The sequence below is a fragment of the Notolepis coatsorum genome, assembly GCF_963971535.1.
Source record: "Notolepis coatsorum genome assembly, chromosome: 4".
NCBI lineage: Eukaryota > Metazoa > Chordata > Actinopteri > Aulopiformes > Paralepididae > Notolepis > Notolepis coatsorum.
Genome location: NC_140168.1, coordinates 17,809,027 through 17,821,483, shown reverse-complemented (window position 1 = coordinate 17,821,483; position 12,457 = coordinate 17,809,027). Strand labels below are relative to the sequence as shown.

General features: G+C 40.0%; 1 protein-coding gene across 1 annotated transcript in view; it reads right to left on the bottom strand.

Moving 5' to 3' along the window:
- hfm1 (helicase for meiosis 1) overlaps window positions 1-11,607 on the bottom strand; it is a 92,983-nt gene extending 81,376 nt beyond the window's left edge. Inside the window, exons 1-6 of the mRNA XM_084313659.1 lie at window positions 11,343-11,607; window positions 6,169-6,210; window positions 5,870-5,940; window positions 4,469-4,601; window positions 3,304-3,455; window positions 1,510-1,587 (exon numbers count right to left, since the gene is read on the bottom strand). Of these exons, the coding sequence (XP_084169785.1) occupies window positions 1,510-1,587; window positions 3,304-3,455; window positions 4,469-4,601; window positions 5,870-5,940; window positions 6,169-6,210; window positions 11,343-11,535 (669 nt within the window). The 5' untranslated portion in view covers window positions 11,536-11,607. The remainder of the gene's footprint in view (window positions 1-1,509; window positions 1,588-3,303; window positions 3,456-4,468; window positions 4,602-5,869; window positions 5,941-6,168; window positions 6,211-11,342) is intronic.
- Window positions 11,608-12,457: the final 850 nt, after the last annotated feature.

Sequence of the window (12,457 nt, the reverse complement as noted above, 5' to 3'; positions counted from 1 at the left end):
ATATATATATTAAAACCCTTATCTGACCTCACCAATGAGGACGATATACTGTATATACGTATTATAATCATTATCTGACCTCATCGATGAGGAAGAGATATATATTATAACTATTATCTGCCTCATCAATGAGGAAGAGATATACTGTATATATTATAATCATTATCTGACCTCATCGATGAGGAAGAGATACTGTATATATCATAATCATAATCTGACCTCATCGATGAGGAAGAGATATACTGTATATTATAATCATTATCTGACCTCATCGATGAGGAAGAGGCTTACTTCATATATTATAATCATTATCTGACCTCATCGATGAGGAAGATGCTTACTTCATATATTATAATCATTATCTGACCTCATCGATGAGAAAGAGATACTGTATATATCATAATCATAATCTGACCTCAGGGCGGCTACGTGGCGTAGTGGGCAAGGCGCTCGCCACGAAATGCTGGAAACGCTGGGCTCGTCAGTTCGAGCCCAGCGCTCCACATTTGCTTTCAGTTTAGCTGGTCGTCCGTACTAATACACATTGGCCGTATTAGGGGATGGGAAACTGATGTGTGGGGATTGGCGTTGTGGACAGCGACTCCTACAGGTCGGTTGGTGCGCCTGCGCAGTAGAATCAGGAAGTGTCGGGGGCAGCGTGAGCCTCCCACGCGTTACTCCTCGCCACTGAGAGATCGAGCTGCGCAGGTGAAAAGATGCGACTGCTGTTACCTCAAGTACCGGAGGGGACTTGTGCTATGTATGACTTAGTCCACATTGCAGCCGGCTTGTGGGAGGCAAGAAACAGCGTCCGTGACAGAGGAGGGTTGAATTGGATGATACGAAATTGGGATGGGAGAAAATATAGAAAATGGGAGAAAAAGTGGATACAAAAAAAATCATAATCTGACCTCATCGATGAGGAAGAGATATACTGTATATTATAATCATTATCTGACTTCATCGATGAGGAAGATGCTTACTTCATATATTATAAACATTATCTGACCTCATCGATGAGGAAGAGGCTTACTTCATATATTATAATCATTATCTGACCTCATCGATGAGGAAGAGGCTTACTGTTTATATTATAATCATTATCTGACCTCATCGATGAGGAAGAGGCTTACTGTTTATATTATAATCATTATCTGACCTCATCGATGAGGAAGAGGCTTACTGTTTATATTATAATCATTATCTGACCTCATCGATGAGGAAGATGCTTACTGTTTATATTATAATCATTATCTGACCTCATCGATGAGGAAGAGGCTTACTTTATATATTATAATCATTATCTGACCTCATCGATGAGGAAGATGCTTACTGTTTATATTATAATCATTATCTGACCTCATCGATGAGGAAGATGCTTACTGTTTATATTATAATCATTATCTGACCTCATCGATGAGGAAGATGCTTACTGTTTATATTATAATCATTATCTGACCTCATCGATGAGGAAGAGGCTTACTTTATATATTATAATCATTATCTGACCTCATCGATGAGGAAGAGGCGGACCAGTTGCAGAAGACTGTTATCCTTCCACCTCCTTGTCATACTGTCCCACTTCTCCTGTCAGGAAAACAACACAAAAGATGTCAAAAACATATGATATCGAAAAACTGTTCAAATTCGTAAAACCTGGTTTTATCCCACATGCCATTGCTCTGATGAATTCTTAGATTTTCATTTTAACCATGGTTTGGTACCTAAAGCTATGTCTTTGTTTCTGTTGTTGTTGTTTTTCTGTTGTCTATGTATTGGGCTGTTTTAGACCTTGTCTTTTGTGCCTGTATGGTGTTTGTATTGTGTTGTCTTGTTGATTGCAACCATGATGAAGCCAAAGACCCATTTCCACGAAAGTGGACAAATAAAAATATCTGTAATTGCATTATAGGTTTCGGATATTCTTCCTGCTGTAGTAGTTCAATGAATGTGGTGGAAACAGTGATATAGCTACAGTGATATATCTACAGTGGTATATCTACAGTGGTATAGCTACGGTGATATATCTACAGTGGAATAGCTACAGTGATATAGCTACAGTGATATAGCTACAGTGGTATAGCCAGTGTTTCCCCTGGAAAAAAATTCAGCAGCATGCCCCTGGTGTAACAGAGGCAACTCGCCCCTGCCACGAATTCGACCATGCCTTGAGTGGGAGTCGAACCCCAGGCGTCCGCACTGCGGGCGACATCACAAACCGTTGCGCCAAGAAAGGAATTCCCTCCTAAGCGCTTGGTTTGGATGCCTCTGGGGAGTGAGTTTTACACCCGTTACACTGGCATGCCCCCCCGGAACCTTTTTAATTCTATCGATTCTATTAACGCCACTATTTTTTTTAGCTCACGATTAACTTTTTAGACTTTTTCTTTTTTACTAGACTTCACTCAGGTGTATTATTGATACTCTCATTGATACTATGTTTGTTTCTGAAAGTGTGTGTGTGTGTGCGTGTGTGTGTGCGTGCGTGCGTGCGTGTGTGAGATAGAGAGAGAGGGGGGGGGGGTGAGAGATGAGGAAGGGGCAAGAGAGAAAGAGAGCTGGGAGAGTGTGTGTGAGAGAGAGATAGGGGGGGGTGTGATTACTCAGCCCTTGTGTGGGTGAATGTAACAAGTTCCTAACGTTTTCTTTCCCCTATTATTTCATGCACACTTTATTCATGGTTTTAAATTATTATTAAGTTATTTTGTGCATCACTCTGTTTTGAATTTGATGCAAATTTGCAATGCATGAGGGTCATCCTTTTGTGTTAAATGGCTGCATAAAGCAAGCATTTGTTGACTCTCATGTTGATAAGAGAGTATTAAAACTTGGAACTTGAAAAAGATCAGTTTAAGGTAGATAAAAAAATAAATGTGATTAATTTGCGATTAATCGCGAGTTAACTATGGACAATCATGCGATTAATCAGATTAAATATTTTAATCGATTGACAGCACTAAGTATTATACTATTATAGTATATGACTCGTCATACAAATTTAAATAAAACATTTATCATAAATGATGCATCCGCTTGGCGCTCCATCAAGACGTCACCATCACTTTCGTACCAACCGTGCCCTTATTGGATTATTTATGTTGACGAAACTGACGAGTTATATTCATTAAAGAAAGTTGATTTAATAATAAAAAAGACTGGACTGAAAAATAATATATATATTTTTTTATGATTACGTCATAAAATATGACGACAGACATTCGAAGCTTCATTCGAAAACTTCAAAGAAATTACATTCAGTACAGCCCTATATAGTACAGTGATACAGTATATTCAGTCACTCACAGGCGTGGTCATGATGATGTGGGCATCCTGAAGCTCAAAGAAGTCATCAATCTCTGTGTCTCCTGTCAGCTCCTTACAGATCAGTCCCAGGGGACCAAACTTCTGCTTCCAGTTCTCATACTGCTGGCTGCACAGAGCTTTGATGGGGGCCACTGGACACAAGCACAGGCAACGTAAGAGATGGATTTAGCCACTGGACACAAGCACAGGCAGCGTAACTATTGTTATAATCAAATGTTTGTTTAGATGTTTTATGATTCCAGGTAACATCTCATAAGGGATAACAGATGGGAACTAGCCTTGTCTATAATCTGGCTTGTTTACAAGCTTTTTTTGTAATGCATTGTTGTAATGCATTTGTTCATCAAATTGCAAATCTTCACAAATAAACATATAAAATCAAATCAAATCAGCAGCTGCAAGCTGTAGAGTGTGAATAAGAAACATGCAGTGTGATGAAGGTACTGTAGCCTACTAGCTAGTGAGAGGTGTTAGCTTGCTGCTAGTGGTACTCATTGGCTGAAAGAGGAATGCTAGTAGATAACGTAGCAGCAGAAACTATACTGACTATAGACTGGTAGATAATGTAGCAGCAGAACTATACTGACTATAGACTGGTAGATAATGTAGCAGCAGAACTATACTGACTATAGACTGGTAGATAATGTAGCAGCAGAACTATACTGACTATAGACTGGTAGATAATGTAGCAGCAGAACTATACTGACTATAGACTGGTAGATAATGTAGCAGCAGAACTATACTGACTATAGACTGGTAGATAATGTAGCAGCAGAACTATACTGACTATAGACTGGTAGATAATGTAGCAGCAGAACTATACTGACTATAGACTGGTAGATAATGTAGCAGCAGAACTATACTGACTATAGACTAGTAGATAATGTAGCAGCAGAACTATACTGACTATAGACTGGTAGATAATGTAGCAGCAGAACTATACTGACTATAGACTGGTAGATAATGTAGCAGCAGAACTATACTGACTATAGACTGGTAGATAATGTAGCAGAACTATACTGACTACAGACTAGTAGATAATGTAGCAGCAGAACTATACTGACTATAGACTAGTAGATAATGTAGCAGCAGAACTATACTGACTATAGACTAGTAGATAATGTAGCAGCAGAACTATACTGACTATAGATGGCCTTGACGTCTCCCCAGGGCTGTGCGGTCTCCATCAGCAGACGGATGATGGCCAGTTCAAACAGAACCGTCTTACCAGAGCCAGTAGGGGCACAGGCCACAAAGTTCCTCCCTGTATACAGGACCTGCAAACACACACACACACAAATATTCATTCACCTATTGTACTCATATTTATTTCTATGTTTCCTCCTCCTTGACGACCGGCTGAACCTCTCTGCTCACATCGCCGCAACAACCAGAACCTGCAGATTCCTCCTGAGCGACGTCAGAAGAAGAAGCCACTCGTCTCCTTCGGCCGCATTCCTTAGTAGATAAACTGTGGAACTGTATATAGTCATCTTATTTTAGTCATCTTATTTTATTCTATGCTAAATGTATTGTATTGCACTGCACACTTTTTAAGAACTGTATATAGTCATCTTTATTTTAGTCATCTTATTTTATTCCATGCTAAAATTATTGTATTTTTATTATTGGAAGCTGCTATAGTCGAGGGACCACAATAAATAGATGTTCACTCTTCTTGCTGTAAAGTACTGAAATAAGTGACAATAAGGAACCTGAATCTGAATAAAACTACGTTCTACGGCAAGGCCGAGCGTACAGAGAGACAGCCGTTGCTAGGCGACGAGACAGCCGTTGCTAGGTAACGAGACAGAGTTAGATTCAAGAGAAACATCACAAGAATGAGAGGAGAGAGCGAGAGAGAGAGAGAGAGAGAGAGAGAGAGAGAGAGAGAGAGAGAGAGAGAGAGAGAGAGAGAGAGAGAGAGAGAGAGAGAGAGAGAGAGAGAGAGAGAGAGAGAGAGAGAGAGAGATCGAGATCGAGATCGAGATCGAGAGCGAGAGAGAGAGAGAGAGAGAGAGAGAGAGACAGACTTTGGTGTTGGTTCTTCCGGTAGGAGGCCAGTCGAGTCTGAACATCGAAGACGGAGCACATGGTGGTAAAGCGACAGCTGCCAGTCAGTCAGTCCGTGGGCGGACAGAATTCCACTGAACGAATGCCTCAACAATACTAAATAAACACAACGCAGATACTTCACGGAAGACCAGATGAAGGCTGATAACAATCAACGAGAAGGCTGAAAACACTGAACTCTATCAATGGTCTCTAACTACACACCCTCAAGACCCATCCGCTCTACATCTTCTGGCCGCCTCAGACCCACTCCTATCCGAGCTCAGGGAGGGTCAACAAAGAGAAGCCACCTTTTCTCGGTCCTCGCCCCACAATGGTGGAACAAACTTCCCACCACAGTTGGGACAGCCGAAACCTGGTCAATCTTTTGCCGTTGACTAAAAACACACTTCTTCAATCGATTTTAAGTTTAAATAAAGGGTTGAAATTAAATATGCTCTTCTATTCCATAATTTTGTTGTATTCTACTCACATCATCCAGGGCCTTGGACTGCACATAGTTGAAAAAGGGGAACTCCTTGAAGACGGATCTGAATTTGGCAGCTGGTTAGTTTGATCAAGGATCTACAGTAAAGGTGCATTCCACGCATTCTAACATAAGACACATCTACAGTAAAGGTGCATTCCACGCATTCTAACATAAGACACATCTACAGTAAAGGTGCATTCCACACATTCTGACATAAGACACATCTACAGTAAAGGTGCATTCCACACATTCTGACACAAGCCAAACATTTTGTCTTCAATGTTGCTCAAGAAAAAGGATACGGACCTCAGACACTGGCCGTAGTACACCAGACCCAGAGGAACCTAAACACACACACACATACAGTACACATTAGGGTTTGGTACCGTTCACATTTGAACCGGTACCGGTACCTGTGAATCGATACCGGTACCCAACGGTGCCTTTTTTCTGTACTTTAGTCTCTAAAAATGTAATCTACCTACCTCAGTTGTAAAAAATGTGTCCAAACTTTTAATTATTTATTATCATTATTATTTATTTAGAACAATTTGTTAAAATATATACGTATATATTAGGGATGGGCGTGAGTAATCGATTAATCGAATCGATTACTCGTAGCTATGAGAAAAATCTGTGGGGAAAAAAATCGAAATTATAAATAAATTTTTATGAAATTTTACATATCTTTTCACATGTATGTGTAAGATTATAACTGTTTGTTGGTTTCCTTAAACATATATACGTGAATGAACAAAATTCTAAATTTTTTAAAATATTTTAATATTTTTTATTTTATTAAATTTTGTTTACGTTTTTTTTTCCCTTTTCGAGTAATACACGATCAATCGAGTATAGCATGCGATCAATCGATCTGGATTTTTCTTTAAAATGCCCATCCCTAGTATATATATATATATATATATATATACACACACACACATATCTTTAAATTAAAAATTATGTTTTACAAAATAACAAGTATAAAACGATTAAACAAACCACTCTAGCAGCAATGAACTATTCTGCGGAACTAAAAGGTACACATCTATATATTTAAATAAATATACCTGAAGATGCTGAACAACTGCTTTGTTGTTGTTGAATCAAGTCAAATCCTAGGTAAGCGTGTATTGTGCGGCACACTCCATAGGTTTCGCTTCACGGTAAACTAAACGTTGACGTCATTGGACTTAAAAAAAAGATATATATATATATATATATATATATATATATATATATATATATATATATATATATATATTTTTTTTGGTTTTTAGCTAAATATGAGCTTATAAAAATATCTGCGCATTGCATCAGAAACCGGATGATTTGACGCCTTCATGAAATCGCTGTAGTCCTAAGAAAGAGGAGATCCAGGGCTTTCGATGGACGTCAGAATTTCATAAAACTACATCTACCCAGCTCACACCAGCCGCAGACAAAGCTGCAGCCGCTTGACGTGAAAAAAAGTATTGACATTATAAAAAAGTAACTGAACTTACAGTAGATTTCATTCACAGTATTTGCTTCCCTGTAACAGGCACCTGGTGGTACTAAATCCAGATTTAACTCTGCCATTGGAAAGAAGAGATTTGGGCCAATCCATAGATGTATGCCTTGGCCATAATAAGGTAATTTAATATATATTCTATATTCATATTTGAAATTGCATGTGTCCGGATGGCAAAATTCAGTACTGTATCTAAAAAAAATTACTGTAAATCATCTGCCCTTTATTCTTTTCGTTTTTAGATTTGTTGTACAATTGATCTCAAGAAGATGCTGAATGAGCTCAGTGGCATTTATTCACTTTTGGTCAATGTTAGCATGGTGTTATTCACCGTCAAAGATGGAAAAAGACGAATAATAATAATAATAATAATTGATATTCTCCTTTGGTTCATTACAATTTACTCAAGCCTAGTAACAGACACAATATTTTTGACACTGGGAATACATTCCCTGGGGTCCATAGATGTCCCTAAATACCAAGCTAACACGCAAATAACCTTGTAGAAGCGGAGCAATCTTCCATTTACTTGGGTATGTATTTTTAGGCAAATTTTCTGAAAATATGGCTAGGGCTTAAGACAGGGTCGGTAATTAAGCTTGACCTCAGGCCAATTTTTTCTCAAGCCATTGTATGGCGGGCCAGAACCAAAAACAATGGCTAATTTAATATATTGATAGTGAAAGAAATGTAACTCTGACAGACCACCTTATAACTAAGACACACATTTGTGGCATTTAATTATAAAACCAGAGACAAGCACCTCTCTCTATCGATCTATCCTACATTATGCACAACCAATGTGTCTATCTGACGGCCCATTCTGTGGAGCGCACTGAACTATTGAGAAACGATAGTAATTTTCCATTTTCCATTGGTTCTCCCAGTACACATGACCATTTCTAGCATTTCCATTGGCTATAGTGACAGACATAGATATATGATAAATAGATAGATACAGCGGATTAGATGCAGTCCAGAGAAAACAACCAATCTAGATATTTCAAGATTCTATGCTTTACATCCGCGCAATCTCGGAGAGATGCCCTAAATTTTTTGATGACAATCGATTCCGATACAATAAAGCGAGTCTTTATCACAAACAGATCCAAATATCTATTTAATGTATTACAAAACATGTCTAGTGTAGCGCCCGGCTTCAGAGGGTTAAAAGACTAATTGTATTTTCTATTTAGTTAATAAATGTCTTGTTGTAATTCCTTATATACCTAATGTAGCGTGTCTTGTTGAAGCAGATTCAGCTTTTTTGCTCCGATTTGACTTCAGTTTAATTGCATTGTTACTGTTCACATGTGTGGTGCCGTCACAGTCATATATAAGTAAAGATAAAGTTTGAATGACTTACTGAACTGGTGTTTTAATTTCATACCACACTGCTTGTTTGTTATTTCAGCACCAGCAGTAATTGCGCCTTAACACATTGGTCGCCAAAATCGCTGTTCAGCGCTATTGCCCGCCATGTGTTGTCTGCCAAGATCGCTGTACAGCGTTTTTTAGATCAATATTACATTTTTTTGCCATGGCATTCATAATTCATCCACCCACCCCCGGTGCTGCAGCTGGACCCTAGATGTGACTGCAACGACGGCTCAATACCGCCGCCGTTGCAGGATGGTCGGGCGAGTTACACTTGCAAAACAGGAAATGCCATCGGTGCATCGAGGAAAGTCCTCCGGCAGTTACATCTCGCTACGGGACTCCCGACAGACACTATGTACATTTGAATTTTTTAATATAGCGTGTATGGGAAAGAAACAGCAATCGATAATCTATATATGCGTTTGGGCCTATAACTAGCGTTTTTGGAATTACAGCAGAAAAGATTAAAAACATACTTATATGCTAGAAGGTATTAACACAACAATGTATGAATGAAAAGGTATAACGTTCCCACATCCTGAACGATAGATAATCGATGTTGAATGGGCCATAGTAATGTCAATATAGCAATACATTTTAAAAAGTTATAGCCCTGCAAAGAAGGTAAACATCTCCATAGGCTTACAGCGGTGGCAGAGAGGGGTATGAGATGGGCATACTGCCCGGCGGGCAATGTGTTAAGAAAAAAACCTGAACATTTTCGAACCGATCTTTTTCTTTTTTTAAATAAACGTCTTTTCCGGTGTTTTAGACTTTGCTCTTTTATTATGAAACCCCCCGACCTGGAAGTATTGTTGTTAGTGATGCACGATATATCAGCCGCCGATATAATATCGGCCGATATGGCCGTTTTTTTACACATCGTTATCGGTCCGATATCAAGATAGGGCCGATATGGGCTGATATTTATTAAAAAAAATAAAAATAAAAAATAAATCTTTTTACATGTTTTGGCCTTAAAAGTTTCAAAATATCAGTCATTTCTGAAAATAAGTTACAAAAGTAAAATAATTATGCCTTTTGGAAAATAGCTCTTTATTTGATTATCATAAAAAAGTGTTTTCTATACAGAGATATCGACATCGGTAAATATCGGTATCGGCCAGAACAGCAATATTAACACTTTGGATGCCACGGACGACATAACATGTGTTATCAGCCCGCCCCCTGAATGCCCAGCACGACAATTATCGTTTTATTTTTTTACTAGCGATCTGAATTCATATTTCATCAACCGAATCTACCGTTGGGAAACCAGCCCCATCAGGAGCTCAGATGTGAAAAAAGCGCCCCCTATCGTCTCCCAGATGGTAATGCACCCTTTTGGAATGGACTCAATGAAAATGGATGAGAAAAAAAAAGTCCGGATCCACATTTTACTTCTCACGCATGTACCCCGAGCCGATCGGATTCATTGTGGAGCATCAGAACAGCGTGGAATGTGTTTACAGTATGTAGCATTGGATCAATAAAAGGATCGATTTTTGGAATGGCGATCAGGAATTGGAATAATCTTTTTGGATACCATCTGATCTCAGGTAAGGATTCTATTTTACCAGTCTTAGGATAATCAGACCCGTTTTCACGGAGATATAAGCTTTTCCCCTATATGTGATATGGCTGTTTGGCTGTGCGAGCGATCAGGAAATATATCAGATATCAGAGCGCCTATATAGCGTGCATACGTACACATATACTATCGATAATCTAGCGTTTATTTGAAAATGATTCATAAATAGGCAGAAAAATTTGTGTTTTTTGTGTATTCTAGAATATTCCGTTTATTATGGAATATTTTTATTTTCCTTGAAAACGAGGGCTTTTCAAGATGCTATAAAACGGAAATGAACCGATAAAAAAACAATCCGCTTAGACAAGGTTGACTGGAAAATGAGTCATTGATAAGCGACGGGCAGATTAGACACATATCCATAATTTAAAACATAGATTAGGAGATATTAACGCTAACATTGAAGTGGATGGTGGGCATTCAAGCGCTAAATCGTGCGCCCCCTGCTGGGCACTGAAAGTGTTAATATCGGTTATCGTATCGGCCACAATTTTCACATCGGTGCATCACTAATTGTTGTTATTATATATTATATAATAATATGTTATATTGAATAGCATCAACGCTAGCTGGCTACAATGAATTCTCACAAGCTGGTTCGAGTTTTCCCATAGCCGCGAGTATTCTCATAGCCGCGATTACTCACGCCCATCCCTACTACATGTCACTACACTAAGCCGTTGGGTAAAGCTCTGCCCCCTGGTGGGGACTATGTGTTGTTACACTGAGACGTTGGGTAGAGCTCTGCCCCCTGGTGGGGACTACGTGTCAATACACTGACTCACCTTGGCTCAGCTGCTCCAGCTACACTCAGTTATATCAACGTATATGTACGTGTCTGTAGAACCTGATAAACTGCTGAACCTGATACAGCGTGAGCAGGTATCTGTTGCACTATGTTTCTATGTTCGCTCAACAAATGATTACCATCACGACTACAGATAAATAATAAATCTATTAGAATGAAAAACAGAAACAAGCAAAGTGAAAACCTTGTAGGCTGAGCAGCGCTATGCCGTCCTCCTGCGAGCATCTCACACCAGAGAGAGGGAATGGAGGGGGGCCGCGGGGGAAAGAAGCAGGGGCTGACGGACCGGTTGTCGCCACCGGAGACCGAGAGAGAGGAGGAGGAGACCCTGTCGCCATGGAAACCGGACAGGGGAAAGTTTGAGGTCTGGATGTCATCCGACCACCGAGGTCGATTGGGTTTGATGACTCGTCGACTCTGCCATTCAACACCTGACCACCAGGGGGCCTGAACAAACTGGAAGATGAGAGAGAGCAGAGAGAGAGAGAGAGAGAGAGAGAGAGAGAGAGAGAGAGAGAGAGAGAGAGAGAGAGAGAGAGAGAGGGAGAGAGAGAGAAGACAGTGAGAGAGAGAGAGAGAGAGAGAGAGAGAGAGAGAGAGAGAGAGAGAGAGAGAGAGAGAGAGAGAGAGGGAAGGAGGGATGGGGAGAGAGAAATTTTTTTTTATCTACTTTTTCTGTATTTTTCTCCCATCCCAATTTAGTCGTTATGCCAATTCCCTTCCCTCCCTTCCTGGTCATTGCGCGCATTTGCCCCCCACTTGCCGGTCTAGGGAGGGTTGATAGATACCATCACATGTCCCCTCCGATACATGTGGAGTCAGCCAGCCACTTCTTTTCACCTGACAGCGAGGACTCTCACTGGGGGAGCGTAACGCGTGGGAGGCTCACACTACTTCCCCCAGATCCCTTCCTCGCTGAGCAGGCGCCCCAACCGACCTGTAGGAGTCGCTGTTTACAACGACCAGGATACACACCCCACCGGCTTCCCACCCGCTAACACTGCCAATCGTGTTAGTATGGACGACCGACCAAGCCGGAGGTACCGCCGACAGCTGGATTCAATACCAGTGTCTCTGCGGTGGCAGGCAGGTGCTTAGTCCGCTGCGCTACCCAGCCGCCTATAGAGAGAGACATTTTCAACCATATTAGTCCAGTATTTCTGGTATTTTCTTACATTTTCAACACTATTAGTGCAGTACTTTTGGTATTTTCTTACATTTTCAACAGTATCAGTCCAGTATTCCTGGTATTTTCTTTCCAATTTCTAGTTACAATCAGTTCAAAGATTTATACTATTT